The sequence below is a fragment of the Strigops habroptila genome, chromosome 1, assembly GCF_004027225.2.
Source record: "Strigops habroptila isolate Jane chromosome 1, bStrHab1.2.pri, whole genome shotgun sequence".
NCBI lineage: Eukaryota > Metazoa > Chordata > Aves > Psittaciformes > Psittacidae > Strigops > Strigops habroptila.
Genome location: NC_044277.2, coordinates 97428512 through 97445002, shown reverse-complemented (window position 1 = coordinate 97445002; position 16491 = coordinate 97428512). Strand labels below are relative to the sequence as shown.

Below are 16491 nucleotides of genomic sequence, written 5' to 3'. Positions count from 1 at the left end.
GAATATGGCCTTGCAGATTTTTTACATACTATCTACTGAACACTAAGCTATGAGTTTCAAAATAACATTTGCCAGTTCACAGTGCAAAGCTCTGCACTGAAGTTAGCATTTTCATAAAATCCCCTTAAAGGAGTTTTTTCAGTCTATTTTACTTGAACATTTTAGCTGTCTAGAGGCAAGTTTTCATAAATTATCAGAAGCACTAGATTTCTCTTCTGCAGCTATTCATTTCAACAGCCCCAAGCTCTACCCACATTCTGTATAATGCAGCACAGTGACCTGAACAGCTTGGATATAATGCTGAGTAGATGTTTAAAAAAGAACTTTAAATATTTCTACTAACTGTTTCAGTCACATCTAAAAATATCCTCCCCAAACAATGGAAAAGGTATTAAATCTTAAATTAGATACTTAAACTGAAAAAAGAAAGAAATTAGAAAAATGGGAAAAGTGCCTTTTAAAATAGCACTTCCGGATCCATTTAGATAAAACCAATAATCTAGTGAACCAAACCAGAAAGATCCATTATGCACTAGCCCTCATTTGGGTTTCCCTTTTTTTTTTAAAGGGATATCGTGATCTTCTCCAAAATTAAATTTAAAGATTGTGATTTTACAGAAGCAAAAGGCAGTAAAGAAATAGATATTAAAAGTAGTATGGATGCTCCCTGGTGAATCATGGGAAGGACTGGAATAAAGCATAAAGAAACTGGACAAAGACTGATGTAAAATGTACCACGAGTCTGATGCTGTATTTAAATAACTTAAGAACGGTCCATTTTAAAGACTCTCCTTAAAACATTTTTTAATGTATTTATATACGGCATCAGACTCATGGTATAACCACATTCTTGATACAGCTTAACATTTTTCTGGAGCTGAAATTTTGAGAAAAAAAATCATTAAATCAGTTACTGATTTAAAAGACAAAAGAGTTGAAAAGCTGAGTAGACTTGCTATTTCTCACCAACACACTTCAGGTATCCTAAATGTTCAGTCCCAATGGGATTTGTGAATACCTTGCTTTGTTTCCTTCGGGCGGGGCAATCCAATGTCTTTGATCACTATAGCTTGCTCACGAAGGGCCTAAACCCAGCACCAATCTTTAGACTGGAGCAGTGTTACCTGATGCCGCACCTTTTGGTCCATCAGTAGCTTTGGCCTCTCCTGGGGATGTTGTAACTGCAGTAGGAAGGAAACCAGGAGCCACTGCTACAGGGCCTTCTGGCAAATTCTGGTTCATTGCTTCTGTCACGGTGGGAGGCACTGGGCATAGAAAATGAAGTTTAATTAAGCACTCGGAAAGATCTTAGCAAACAGCTTTCTCTTCTGGGGTTGCCAGGATGTGAATCACCCTCTCAGGGTGCTGCCAGGTCTGTGCTGCCTGCAGCAGCAGCCCTGCTGAGTAAGTTCCCCCACCTCAGCATCCCAGTTGAATTGGACAGAAAAAAGTATCAGTTTTTATTGTCAATTTTCAGAAAATTAATTTGTGCAATACCTAGGAAAACACTTGTCTCCTGAGAGAAGCAACTGCCATAACAAGGTTCAGGAATGTTCAGTTGCAAAGCATCCCAGTTTTACCCTGAGCCCAAGGTAGGGCCGCCAGCTCCAGAAACAATTTCCACCTAGAAGCAGAATTGAACTACTCTCTTCTTCACTTGTTCACCAAAATCAGCAATAAAGATCCCATTATGAATCAAATATCATAATATACATGCAACTGCAGTGGAATTATGACCCAGTGGAGCTTCAAAGATTTAACTATAACCAGAATCATAGAATCATGGAATGGTTTGGGTTTGAAGGCATCTTAAGGACCATCCAATTCCAACCCCCCTGCCATGGGCAGGAACACCTTCCACTAGAGCAGGTTGCTCCAAGCCCCGTCCGACCTGGCCTTGAACACTGCCAGGGATGGGGCAGCCACAGCTTCTCTGGGCAACCTGTGCCAGGGCCTCACCACCCTCACAGGGAAGAACTTCTTCCTAGTAGCTCATCTAAATCTACCCTCAAAGTAATTGTACTTAACACACAGGTTTTCAATTAGGATTTAGTCTAAAAGTCTGTTGATTATGCATGAGCCAAAATTGTGTTTGTTGGTGGCCTCAGCTGCACTGACCCTTGGAAGCAGTGAACACAAGCACTCTGACTTATCACTCAGGTCAGCAGATTTGACTCTCAGTGTGTACGAAGACTAGAATCCTTGACAGCAGTGAAGTTCCAGTTTTAAAGTTTCTTTTCAAGAGTAAATTTTAATCATTCTATTTTAGTGTCAAACAATGCTTGAACACACATCCCAACTGGAAATTAAGGTAATGGAGACATGCAAAATGGAGACACAGTCTGGAATCCACAGAGCTTTCTGCTGAATGTATTGTTTTGCACACTTCCACGTCTGCTAACTTAATTCCCCAAAACCCATGAAAAGGGCAGGCTTTCAGCAGGTTAAAGCCCTGCTACGCAATATGCCCCGCAAAAGGGCATGCCACTAAATATCTACTGACAGTTGGGCTTGGAACTGCATATATTAAATTTGTTACCCTAAATTAGAAATAAACAACCTAGAAAATGAAGAGTTCTCCCATCCCTCACAGCACTAAACCAGAAAATATGTGTTAAGTAACATCTCTCCAAAACATGTATTTCTATTCTATACGGATTTGAGATCCAGAAGCAAGGTCCCACTTCACTCCACTAGAACCTTGTGTTTCTTGAAAAGGCAGACAAGGAGAGAAGCTCTGCTTCTGCTGTTCAGAAACTCTCTATAGACAGTTCCTGCAGATCAAGTCAAAACTATTTTTACCTGGTGGCTCAACAAAGAAAGAGGCATCTGGTCCCTTCACATCATGCTGAGCTCCCATCCAATATTCTTCAGGCACTGTAGAAAACAAACACATTTAGTTCTGCCACTGACACTAACACTACTTTATTTTTTCAGTTGAAGGTATTGTCTTTGCTGTTTTGTGAGTTCATTCTCAGGTAACTTTCTAGTTCACTTTAAGAATGGTACCAGAACATCATGTTCTTCTGTGACTATTGCTGGTGAAACCTTGCATCAGATAAGACTTACAACCACCACTGACCCAGGACCCAACGGAGCAGGTTCTTTCCTCAATTCTTCTGGACAACTGGCTCTAAGTGGCCCTGCTTGAGGTGTGGTCAGACAAGTTGACCTTCAGAGGTCTCCTTCCAACCTCTCAACCAGTCTGTGATCTCCTGATACCTTCAGAACATTCCCGCAGAACCAAAAACTGTCATTACCAATAGGATACTGTCTAATCTTGACTACATTATGTATCAACTCCCCTCACCAAGATTCTTCAGGACTAGTAAACCAAGATTTTCCACCTGCATACTCTTCAAACCCAGCTTAGCTAGACAGTAAGAGCAAAACATTTTACCTGCTTTGTCTTGCAGAAATTCTGCTGTTGAATCCACGCCAATGAAGGCTGATGTGTCTAGAGCCTCTGCAGGCGAATAGAGGGCCCCCAGGAAAGGTTGTTCAGGTACCATCATAGATCCATGTGGTGCTAACAAAATAAAAGACCAGTTGTGTAATCATCACACCAGTCCTAATGACCCCCTCCAAAACTTAAAGTCTATACAACACTTGGAAAATAAACTATTCTGTTCTGCTCACAAGCAGTTCAGATAAAGTTTGTAAATTCTCTCAGCTCACCTTTAGAAACCAGGTTGTAAATTATGTCTATATATATAACTTCTTAATAAGGCATAAGACAGTAAGCACAAGCAAATAATTTCACTTTTGCTTTCTGCTTCTGCTCCCATGCATTCTTGTTAATAACCACTTGAGCTCCAATAGTCAAAAAAACCAGGACCACTTAGGAGAAAAATATCAAGTGCATTCAGTTTCTAGCCATGAAGATAAAAGGTATCAGTAATGCTTGCTTGAACTGAACTTCTTCAACAATGAAGATGCTATGAGGGCTGAAGCACCTCTGCTATGGAGACAGGCTGAGAGAGATGGGCTTGTTCAGCTGGAGAAGAGAAGGCTCTGGGGAAACCTCCAAGCAGCTTCCAGTTCCTAAAGGGGCCCACAAGAAAGCTGGAGACACATAGGTAGGGACAGGACAAGGGGGAATGGCTTTAAACTGACAGAGGGGAGATTTAGGTGAGATCTGAGGAAGAAGTTCTTCCCTGTGAGCGTGGTGAGGCCCTGGCACAGGTTGTCCCGAGAAACTGTGGCTGCCCCATCCCTGGCAGTGTCAAGGCCAGGTTGGACGGGGCTTGGAGCAAACCTGCTCTAGTGAAGGTGTCGCTGCCCGTGGCAGGGGCTTGGAACAAACCAAACCAACTTTCTGGAAGGAGCTGTGGGAATGACTTTAGGCACACACAAAACTCTTATTATATACTCTGTGAACTTATCAGCTTATTAATTTTCATCACACAAAAATCAAAAACACCAAAAAGCTATCCATCAGGGGACAAAAGCAGAGAAAGGAACTCACCATGGAATGTCTCTGGAAGTGTCAGCATGGTCGCGTGAACAGCGGCACATTCTTCATGTCAGTAGGAAATGATAAGTCAGGCAGATTGTCCCCTCTGTGCATGCTGAAGGAATCTGGCAGGAGACAGAATGAGGCCAGGGTCACCACGCAGGGGAAAGACATGGTGTAGAGTAAGATTATTTAAAAAATAAGATGAAGTTGCATCTGACACCACCACTGAGCATTTCAAGGGAAAGCTGCTTCAAGACTATTTACCAGGGGGCAAACACCTTCATAATTAGAATTTCTGCTCAACAGTTAAGACTCAATTGCTCAGACTGCTTCAGAAAAACTGAATTCAAAGTTTAGATTACGACTGTTGCATGGAGAACCTGTCTTCTCCTCTCAAGAAGGACACATCTGTTTCAGACGCTGAGGGACACATACAGTTAACCTGAGTCAGGAAGAATGGCTGAGCTTCCATACCAGTTAAGTCGGCAGCAGACCCAGGAAAACTTGGGTAAGCTCCCCAGAACAGCACACCAGCATAAACTGACTGACGGGCCACTATTTAACCAAGTCACAAGCCAGAGAGGAAAATAACCCATTTCCCAGTGTCCCAGGCAGATAAGCAGCCTTTGCCCTTAGTTCCAGACCAGACGCGCTGGCTGTCACAATCTTCAGTCTACATTTGCAAGTCAGCTGGTGTCAACTTCAGTCTAACGTGTGTTAGCTTTGTTCTCCTCTTGGTCTGTGTTTTAAGTAGATATATCAATGTCCCCTGCAGAAGATGGTACTCCAGCAGCTGAGGATTCAGCAAGAGAAAACTTCCTTTTCTGCAAGTTTTATTTTTCGTGTGCACACAACTCCTTTCCCCTCAAGCAATCAGCATGGACATTCAAAACCAGACACGACAGAGAGAATCACCATGCTGGGTTTTATGAGATGGATTCTAACTGAAATGCCATGGAGGCAGGGAGTAGGCAGCCAGCCTCACTGACAGAATGAAACAAAGAGGAGACACGACCCTTCCATGAGCTAGTCGCTAATACCGTAATACAGTCAAGGGCAAGACGCTGCAAGAGGAAAGAAACGTGGGCATTCTTCTCTCAAAACAAATTATTTCTGTAGTTGTAGTTTACAACCCCTTAGATGTGTTTTATGATCACTGGTTCCTAACACATCTTGCTGACTTGTGCCAGGTGTACACGGCATTTCTCTCCAGACAGGCCCCAGCCGAGCAATGAGAGGTTTCGACTCAAGTGGCCTCTTGCAGATGAGTTGATGTTTCCCATGACTCCCTCACAGATTGCATTACCCAGGAGCTGAAGAACTCTCTGTTTCTGAAATGGCTATCGCACACCGGCTCTCAGACGCTGCATAGATTTCTTCCAGTTTAAGCACAATTAAAAGGGATTCAGTTGAAGGCCGCTTTTCATTTTTATGTCAGGCATGCTATGAGGGGTTGACAGCCAAACTTCAGCTCTTCACATTCCCACAGCGTTCCAAGATGTCGCCATCAGGGGAGCTGGCATGAATTCTTTTATAAATCTATCAGACTGTTTTGAGATGCCAAGACAATGTCCTGCTTCAAGTACACTCTAGAAAATTTTCATTTCAAACTGTTGAAAACAGTACTACCAAGGACTAAGTAACTGCCTTTTTTCCTATTTAAAAACAAAACACCAGAAAACCCAACAAAACCAAACACACAAACACAAAAAACCCCAAAACCCACAAACAAAAAACCCACCAAACACCAAACCTACAAAAAAGCATCATGACTGAAATCAATTTAAAAAACAAACGAGATGCTGATGATCTCTTTTGCCGGGAGTTAGATGATGTGGCAAAAATGGCAACCCAGCTTAAACCCTGTCTCTGCTCCAGAGGGAAAAGGAGGAGAAGCGGAAGGAGTTATGGCTGAACTCTTGTTTCCAATCTCCGAAAGTCCTCCACAGGACTCCAAAGTGAGCCCATGCCCTATTCAAGTTTTAGCATTTTTGTGACTGTTAAGCGATACTGCTCTGCTGATTACAGAATCCTAGAATCCCAGGTTGGAATGGACCTCAGGATCACCTGGTCCAACCTTTCTAGAGAAAGCATGACCTAGACTAGATGGCCCAGCACCATGTCCAGCTGAATCTTAACAGTGTCCAACGTTGGGGAGTCACCACTTCCATGGGGAGATTATTCCAGTGGCTGATTGCGCTCACTGTGAAACATTTTCCTCTTGTGTCCAACCAGAATCTCCCTGGGAGTAACTTGTGCCCATCACCCTTCATCTTTCCATGGGACTCCTTGTAAATAGGGAGTCTCTGTCTTCTTTATAACCACCCTTTAAATACTGATGCCAAGGTGATGTTCCCAGCAAAACACACTGCAGATGAAAGTTGAAAGGTGGGTGGGTAAGAATGAATTGCCTGGATGGGCTATGGCAAGATCAGGAAATTCTCTGCTCTTGCACTAAACATGCCCTGAAAATAATGCTCTACTTGCCCAAAATTTGCAGCTTGTTTAGAATACTATGAAGCCAGACAAATGTGAAGAATCTGAGAATATTGTTTCTAGACAGCTGGAGGTAAGATCAACAAAACGTTTATGAAACTTTCTTTTCAGCTCACTTCCACAGACACTCATGTCTCTCCCTGTCAGAGACATAGTTCCAATTTGCCAATGACTGTGGACTAATAAAAGTGTGTTATTGTAACTAATTTAAATAGGAACTCTTCATGTTTAGATATTTAGGTGTAGTTACAGTAATAAGTCATGATCCACTTGTGATTAAGGGCCTTGTAGCACTTTCAAAGCTTTCATGTAATTAGATAATGTCAGTTTTATTAATTCTACATTACAGTAACATTTTTAAAACAAGACTTACTATAGGTAGTGTGTAAAATACGTATGTACAGTTTTGCTCATAGCTGTTACTTCATAGTGTTAAGTCTCACTGCCAGATCCCAACACAGCATTTGCAATATAGAAGAGCAAAGTTGACAGCAGACTCAAATGCACCTGCAGATGCTCATGGAAGTGACAGTGCTGGCATTTCCCAGGTTTCTCATCAAGGAATGAGAATTACAGCAATGCTGGTCAGGAGACCAGTTACACCATTGACCAGAGAATTCTCTCCTTGGGAGGGAAATCCTAGAATCACAGAATGGTTTGGGTTGGAAGTGACCTTAAGGACCATCCTGTTCCAACCCCTGCCATGGGCAGGGAACACCTTCCACCAGAGCAGGTTGCTCCAAGCCCCGGTCCGACCTGGCCTTGAACACTGCAGGAATGGGGGCAGCCACAGCTTCTCTGGGCAACCTGTGCCAGGGCCTCACCACCCTCACAGGGAAGAACTGCTTCTTGATATCTCATTGACCACCCTTTAAGTAGAATCTCTTGTCATACAGAACTAGGAAGAGCAGAATGGAAGAATCCTTTCACACCGAAGTATACATGGTATACTTCCTGGTGAGCAAGATACTCCCAAAGTCCATGAAAAACTAAGGAAATGTGGTTCATGGCAATAGATAACCGACAGATTCATATTATTCAGGCCAAAAGAATACTGAGTGATGGGCTAGGTATATAAATTGCTCCTAATCAATGAGTTTGTCATCTGGCTATTGAGCCGTCAACATCCCATAATTCATCTAACACAACAATGGGAAGGAAAAGCCCAATAACTGTGTTTTAGAAACTAGTGGCTCTTTGTTTCCAGTTTGTTCCATGAACCATTTCTTACCCTTGTAACAGTATATAATTTCTCCACTGAATCTCTTAGTGAATATGAGATTCCGGATAGCAAGAAAATAATTTAGTAAGCAGGTCTACGTGCTCAAAAATATGTATTCAGAAACTGTTATCCAGTTTCAGCCAGTACCTTTTCCCAGGACTGTTGCCTGTTAGCATGATGGGCAGCACACGCTTTTCGCATACCCTCCAGGAGCTAGCAAGGAATTTTCCATAAGCTTGTTCAAAATTGAGAGGAAACTGGGTGAAAGTTGTTGGGTGAAAGGGTATCTTTTTTGCAGGGGCAAGTTACACTAAGGTTCATTTAATTTTCAAGAGAGTCAGCAGCTACCAGGCTGCCTCTGGAACAAACCGACCTGCATTGCAGGCACAGCTACGTGACAACTGGAACCAGCACTGCTGAGAGCCAGGGAAGGACCGGCTTTTGGCTGTCAACAATTCTTGTGAGGTTTGCACTGAAAGCCACAGTACTCCAGAGTGGTTAAACTGTGGGAGTCAACCAAAACCAGCTATCACCCCATGTGAGCCAAGACAGGGGAAACCTGCTCACCCGCACTATGTGCCTCCAACATGCTGGACTAGCAACTCCATTTTTTAACCAGCTAGACTACACTCTAGGGCAAGTTAGGCACTTGATGTGTGAAGTTCACCCTGGTGTTAAGTGTGTTAGGAAAACTGAGCAACACATCTTAAAGAACAAAGCGTGAGTACAAGGCAAGAGAACAAACCACCCTTAGGGATGGAGACTAGGACTCTGTCATGTCACACAACTCAAAGTAACTGATGCTACAGGGTTAAGAGTAAAAAGTCATACCAGTCATCTCCATGGGTTTGAATACTGGCTGTGATTCAAGCACAGATCTCTGTCATCCATTGTCCAGGACTCATTGCGATCGAGAAATTCTTTGTAAGACAGCTTTTCATCCATGTTTTCTCCTGGGAATACTGAAATCAGAGAAGAAAATGACACAGTGATAAGAGAAACATTAAAACATTTAAAATAGGTTATTGCATGATATGACATTGTTGCAGTTTAAGCCAGAGGCCAACAGACAACATGAACATGTTAACCAAAACGGAGAACATGAATATTCATTTTTTATTGCTTTGATCCAACTCTTCACATATAAGAAGGAAAATAATGGGAATTTCTGCATCTTGATACACATGTAAGATCAAGAATGGACTCACACGTCAGAGCACTGTCCGGTTTTCAGATGTTGGACTATTCATGCTAGTTCCTCACACTCATCGTTAGGTAGATTTTTAATTAACGTAAGAGCTGGAACAACCCCAAGGCGCTGAACTTGAAAGGTTGAGCAAAGCTTTCAGGTCTGTCAGTATAAAAATGCTGACAGCAACTTGCTCATCAGGTCACAGCGGGGAGGAGGGAAACTAAAGCCCCTTCCTCTCCTGCCCAGGCATTGACTCGTCAGTACCAAATCTGACCAGAGTTACAAAAACATTAGTACCACCACAGACACACAGTACCCATAGGATGGTTCGCTCTTATTTTACTAGGAAGACAAATCATTTTAAGTGAGTTAATTTTTCTCTAAATACCTCAGAGGCCTTTATTTTTATATCTTATATTTCACACTTGAGCCTAATCTTCCTCCAGTTTACACTAAAGACAGTTCTCTAAACACATCAAAACATCAAAGCCTGATGGTTTATATCCAACCAAGGAAAACTTTCATCTTTTTTGCTCTCCCATGTTAAAAACAACTGCGCTGAGAATAACAGCCTTCAGCAATTTGAGATGCTGATGATTTGAGTGAAGTATTTTATTACTGCAGCCTTGGAAGGCACCTTGCACAGCCTACAAATGTCCCACAGAAAAATGGGTGAAAATAAAGAAGAAATTAGTCTACCTAAAAGTATTTAAATAAGGTTTGTCACAAAAAAACATTGAAAATATGCAGATCGGCTGTTTCCTGAAGTCCTTACAAGCAGTTCCTGAAGTCCTTACAAGCAGTTAGAAGATGTTTAGAAAATCAAAGCAAAGAAAGCTCAGTTGTGAGCAGAGACACTCTCCAGGAGCAACACTAAGACACACCATGGGCTCTCCTCTTCCTCACGTTCTGTGGCTGGTTTTGATTTTTTTTTAGTTGGAACTTGATGGGCTTTAAGGTTCCTTCCAACACAAACCATTCTACAATTCTATTTTAAAGACTTCAGCCTTAAACCACTTCAACAAGTGGTTGTTTCAACAAGAGAAACAAAAGTAGCAGTTAATGATAATGGCCAGGATGGGAAAAAACACTAAGGAATAAATCCAGTTCTTGTAAATAAGAGCTGTATCAGTACATACAGCATATGAAAGCTAAGCTATAACTAAGCTAATGCTTGTGAGGTTTGATTTACACTTGAAATTAACACTCAAGAAATTCCTGAACTTCAGCTGGGTCAACACTGTCTACTCTATTGTAGCTCCCTTGTAGTCTCAGCTGTTACTGTAAAAAGCCTGGTCCTTTCAGCTTTCAAAGACATTTCCAGATCCTGCAGTTGTACAAAAGAAACAAAAACATAGAAACAATCATGGAATGGTTTGGGTTGGAAGGGACCTTAAAGCTCATCCAGTTCCAACCCCCTGCCACAGGCAGGGACACCTTCCACTAGAGCAGGTTGCTCCAAGCCCCATCCAGCCTGGCCTTGAACACTGCCAGGGATGGGGCAGCCACAGCTTCTTGGGGCAACGTAAGTCCTGAAGTTTTTAAATACAACAAACATAGTGGAAAGGCTCAAACAAATACACAGACTAATGACTAATTTTCATTTTAACGAGACAGAAGAGTTGACAAATTCAGGTCTCCAGTTGACAACATTCTACTTTCAAACTGATTTCCAGTTCCTTCTGGAAAGAAATGCAGAAAAAAAAAAATTACACTAACTCCTCCTCTCATCCCCTAACACAATATGCTACACTCTCTTGCCAATACATCTCCATGTTTTTAATATTTTTACCTTCACTTAGGCTAACAATACTACTCACAAGACTGGAGCTCAGGAAAGGAAATTGATGGTGTGCCTCAGAAGATATCCCTGAAGAAGACCCTTAATTCAGTGCAATACTGCAGTTAATAAAAGCAAAACCAGTGCTAATGCACAGAAGGAACAGAATGCTGGTATCTAAAGGCAACAACCACTGCCTCTTCCAGGGGGCTGAGGTACCAGCTAGTCGCACGCAGAGAATTCACAGCAAGGTGGAACAGAGATTCACAGAGAGACTGTAAGAATTTTAATAATAAAGTGATTGAGAAAGAAGAAAGATGGGTTTTCTGCAGTGCGATTTGGTTTTTTTTTTTTGTTTTACATCACAAAATAATGAAACAAAATAATGAACAAATCAATAGGTGGTTACAGCAACCTGATCAGAGATTTTGTTCTTAGAAGAACAGAATGGGATTCAATGAAGTTAGAAACAAATGAAAACCTCCAATTATTACATAAATACTATTTGTCATAATTAGAGCCTGGAGCTTAATGCCATACAGTGTCCCTGGGGTCTAAAACTTCACAAGGTCAGGGGCATGTGACAGTCTGAATACTCCTATTTTGAGTCATCACCAGCAGTACACTTTAACAGGGACTTCACAGATAATCCCCAGGAAAGGCAGAAGAATTAATGAGCTTTAACTCCCATGGAGGCATTTACATGAACTGCAGCGTAGCAGAAGGTACAGGGAACACCCTTTAAATACTGACCCAGTATTTAAAGGGTGGCTACAAAGATGACGGAGACTCCCTTTTTACAAGGAGTCCCATGGAAAAGATGTGGGGCAATGGGCACAAGTTACTCCCAGGGAGATTCTGGTTGGACACAAGAGGAAAAGTTTTCACAATAAGAACAACCAGACACTGGCATAATCTCCCCATGGAAGTGGTGGACTCCCCAACGTTGGACACCGTTAGACTGGGCTGGATACAGTGCTGGGCCATCTAGTCTAGCACATGCTTTGTCTAGAAAGGTTGGACCAGATGATCCTTGAGGTCCCTTCCCACCTGGGATTCTAGGATTCTACAAGGGAACTAGGTGAGTGTTTCTCTACTTAAATTCAGAGGGAGGCAGAGATGGTGTCAGAAGTTCTCAGTTAACATCAGCTTAATTGCCTTGGCAGGTGGCAGGACGTAGGCTCTCCTTGCCCACACTGGCCTCTCAACTGGGCAAGGCCTCTCAACCGCCTTCCCTGAGCTGACAACAGGCAGCCAACAGCTCATCCTCCTGCTCCATCCCTAGCCCCATGCAAGTGGAGGTGTTTCCAGCTCCTAATCTGAGCTGAACAGGGATGTCCCCAGTTTGCCCCATTTCCGAGTGGACTAAAAAAATGTTGAAGCCGACATGCTGTGCTGTGGATGCAGTGAGCAAAAAAGAACTGAATCTTCAAAGGGAAACGAGATAGACGATTCACAACATTGCTTGTGGCACCAGCGTTTGAACTTGGGTGTCCTACAAGGAACAACAGAACGAGTAACACACTGGAAACATGTTTTTTTCCTACTGAAATTCAAAATACAGAGAACGCTGCCTACCAGCTGCAGTTTGGGTACGGACACACCACAACAAGATGGGCACTATGGGAAGTGATACTATACTTTAACAGAAGTTCCTGAGTTCGTATCCAGATTCTGGTCCAACCAAATAGAAATAAATGAGTTTATTTTTTACCCATACCTGCAATCTGATTTCCGATTCTCTCACCCTCAAGAGTATTATTCTAGTAAAATAATATCTTCTACTACTTCGCTTCTGTGTAAACACCACAGAGAAAGCACTGAAGAACCCCTTCTAAATAAACCCCATTTCTGAGCATCAGACGAGTTATTCCTACCTCTCGTGCTACAGCCCTGCAGATGCGCCAAGCATCCTAAAGCGGTGCCAATCTGGCAAGCGGATGCCGCTTTTCTGCCAGTGACTTTTAGCCATTACTCTGCTAAATGCCCGCATTTGACATGGTTGACTTCAGCAGAGAGGATACAGAAGCTTCCCAGGCCAAGCTTTACAACAGCTCTGCTTCCTTTTTGCAAAGGAGGAGGTACAAGGGTGTGCAGGAAGCAAGCAGCAAAGGTGACACATGAAGGCAATAACCCCCTTGCATTCAGAAGAACAACCAGCCTAGGCAATGCTGGCTGATCCTAGAGTCTGAGGGTAGCTTAAAGGCTGATGATTTAAGCAGGGAATACTCTAGTTAAAGACAGAGAATGATCATTTAGATTTGCAAAGCACTTTAAAGATAAAGTGCCACTACATGTGTCAAGAGATATTATTTAAGTAACAAGAAACATTGTTCAGCCTCGAGAAGGCTCCTAGGAGACCTTAGAGCAGCTTCCAGTGCCTAAAGGGGCCAACAAGAAAGCTGGAGAGGGACTTTTGACAGGGGCAAGTAGAGACAGGACAAGGGGGAATGGCTTTAAACTGACAGAGAGGAGATTAGATGAGATCTGAGGAAGAATTTCTTCCCTGTGAGGGTGGTGAGGCCCTGGCACAGGTTGCCCAGAGAAGCTGTTTGATGAAATCAAACTCCTGTTGGGTTTTGGTATTTGCAAACCCTTAGTTCTAGCAAAAGCCCCCAAAGCCAAAGAGAGGAAAGACTATTCAAAAGCAGTTGTGAATTGCCTCTGCCAAATCATTAGAAATAGAAACTAAAGACTTGCATGTTTTTCATACAATATTTTCATAACAGATACTAATTAAAAAAACAAGCCCAAACCACCACTGCTTTCCAGCAGAAAAAGAGATGTCAGGAGGACTCCAGTTGGGTGCTGGAGGCAGCCAAGAGGCCAGTGGCCAGGCCAGGAGCAGGCACGAGGCTTCTGAGCCCAGGGCAGCTGCTCACCCCCTGCCTGCAACATGCTGAGGCTGAGCTTCGCTATCCAAGTGCCAGTGACAATGCAAGCGGAGAACAAAGATTGCTGTATCAACAAACACGTTAGCACTAACTCCCCTGCTATTCCTGGTCAAAGTGTTTTTCAACATGACTTGCCATACAGCCATAAAGTGGATGCTTCCAGCTTATTTATCATCCCCACCCCATCCCAATATTCAGTTCCTTCTCATCCAAGCAAGCCTGGTGGAACACAAGAAACAATCTCAGACCCGGGGTCCCAAGGACTGCAGAAAAAAGGAATTTTCCATTCCAAACCCAGTTCTGCAGGCTCCTAAAATACACTGTCTGCATGTGATCTACAAATGAAAGACATAAAAACAAACAAAAATGAGTACCCAAACTCTTAGGATGATCAATCCTGAAAGTGTCTATTAATATATATGCACCAGATTATGCACTCAACACGAAACGTAAATCTGACAGATCCCACAAACCTGTAATTTTAGCAGATACTAAAGCTTGCTGATAATTTAAAGTCTGTTTATGACTTGATAATATAAACTAATGTAGGACCATAGCTTCCAAAATCTTGCTTAAAGCAAAAAAAATACAGTTAATAATATACTTACACAGCAAACTTGCTTCTGAAAGTAAAAATACGGATCCCATGCAAGTAGCTCCTTCCCTGAACTGATCCCACAGCAAGTTCCAGAGAAAGAGCGCAAAACATTTAGTAGGGCTGCTGACAGCGTTGATTTATTTGATTTATCATCTGCTCTGCAAAGATCAGCACAGTCACACAAGCCAATCCATTCAAACCAGCACTTCTTGCCACCTTCAACACAGGCACTCCGCACATGGGCTGCCTACTGTGCTCAGATCTCCAGAAGAAAAAGAAACACTAACATGCAGGACATCACACAGTGAATGTCCAGCCAGGAGCACTGTTAGCAGAGGATTACCACGATAAAGCCTTTTTACTGCAGGAGATGCTAATCTTGATAGGTCACCGACCAGATCTCTAGCTAGAGGTTAAGTGTCTTCAAAACTAATGAGTCTGCAGCCATAGATGTCCCTGCCAGCACCAAGCCAAGCAAACAGAAAAAGAGAAGCTTAAGAGCTTCTTCCTGAGGCTGATCTTAAAGCTAATTTGCCCAGATTGCTGCATTGGTTCAGTATCTGAAGTGGCTGCCAAGTTTCTCTTGCTGAAATCACCACCTCGGACTACAGTGTTACCAGCCATTCCCTACAATAAATTCTCTGCAATCGCAAAGGAGACACCACCTCTGCAAGGTATGGTCCAGTACTACCTTTAAAACGAATGTTAAGAAATGCTGTTCGCAGGCTGGGGTTCAGTAACATGCCATTTTTTATATTCTCTGTGAGATTTTGAGCTGGTCTGGTAGCACTTAGTCCCTGTGTGAGGCTCTGCTCTGCACAGGTGCACTCAGCAGGCTCCTATGGACAGTTTCTAACAGGAGCAACCTCCGAGTCCTACCATACAGGTTCATGAAGCATTGCCCTGCACATCCTCTCTGATTTAGACAGACGTTAGGAAGAAGTTCTTCCCTGTGAGGGAGGTGAGGCCCTGGCACAGGTTGCCCCAAGAAGCTCAAGGGGCAGGTTGGATGGGGCTTAGAGCAACCTGGTCTAGTGGAAGGCGCCCCTGCCCATGGCTGGGGGTTGGAACTAGATGGTCTTTAAGGACCCTTCCAACCCAAACCATTCTGTGACTCTATGATTTTTTAATTTGCACACACACAGAGGTACTACCTTCAATATGCTAATCCAGCATATCAGAAAGGATGGGATGACGTGAGGAACATCAGATGAAAAACCCAACCAGCAGCCAAGACATTCTGGGTTCTCATCTTTCCCTTGCTCAGGACTTTGATGCACTACTTGGGGAAATGGATACAAAAGCCTCACCTTTAAGGTTACACAGAACCTCTCCAAAGATGCTCACCACTCCCTGTGTGCATGCTGGCTTCAGAGTCAACTGAAAGTACCTTGCAGGACTATCTCCTTAATATTTTATAATCAACTTCATTATTTCACAGAATATTGTCTAGTTCAGTTCAGAGTGAAAAGTCTTAAAATCACTGTAAATAAGTTTTTCAGACAAGCTCCACTAATACCCAAAATCCAAGGGATATACAAATGACTACATGGAAATGGCTGTGACCAACCCACCAAAGTTCATACACTTTTATCCAGGAGAAGAGCGCAAGATTAAAAGAAGTTTTTGCCTTAAGTATATAAAGCACAAAGCTGGCAGCCTTGATGGAGAATTTATCCAGACTAGAGCTGTCAAACTGGTTACATTCTGCCCAGTGACTTTCCTCTTGTCAAACTGAAATACAGACAACTCCATTTAAACTTACTTTTTTTACATAGTAAAAATCTGAGGTAACTTGAACACTGGACAAGTTGCCTATAGAGGTTATAGAGTCTCCATCCTTGGAGATA

At 42.8% G+C, this 16491-nt stretch overlaps 1 protein-coding gene across 4 annotated transcripts in view; it reads right to left on the bottom strand.

Moving 5' to 3' along the window:
- Nucleotides 1-16491, bottom strand: part of LOC115610990 (microtubule-associated protein 4-like) — a 118552-nt gene that overhangs the window by 10626 nt on the left and 91435 nt on the right. For all 4 annotated transcript variants that reach the window (XM_030493246.1, XM_030493237.1, XM_030493231.1 and 1 more), the window contains exons 5-9: nucleotides 9009-9139; nucleotides 4469-4581; nucleotides 3401-3529; nucleotides 2803-2877; nucleotides 1137-1265 (exon numbers count right to left, since the gene is read on the bottom strand). In XM_030493246.1, the coding sequence (XP_030349106.1) occupies nucleotides 9012-9139 (128 nt within the window). In that variant the 3' untranslated portion in view covers nucleotides 1137-1265; nucleotides 2803-2877; nucleotides 3401-3529; nucleotides 4469-4581; nucleotides 9009-9011. The remainder of the gene's footprint in view (nucleotides 1-1136; nucleotides 1266-2802; nucleotides 2878-3400; nucleotides 3530-4468; nucleotides 4582-9008; nucleotides 9140-16491) is intronic.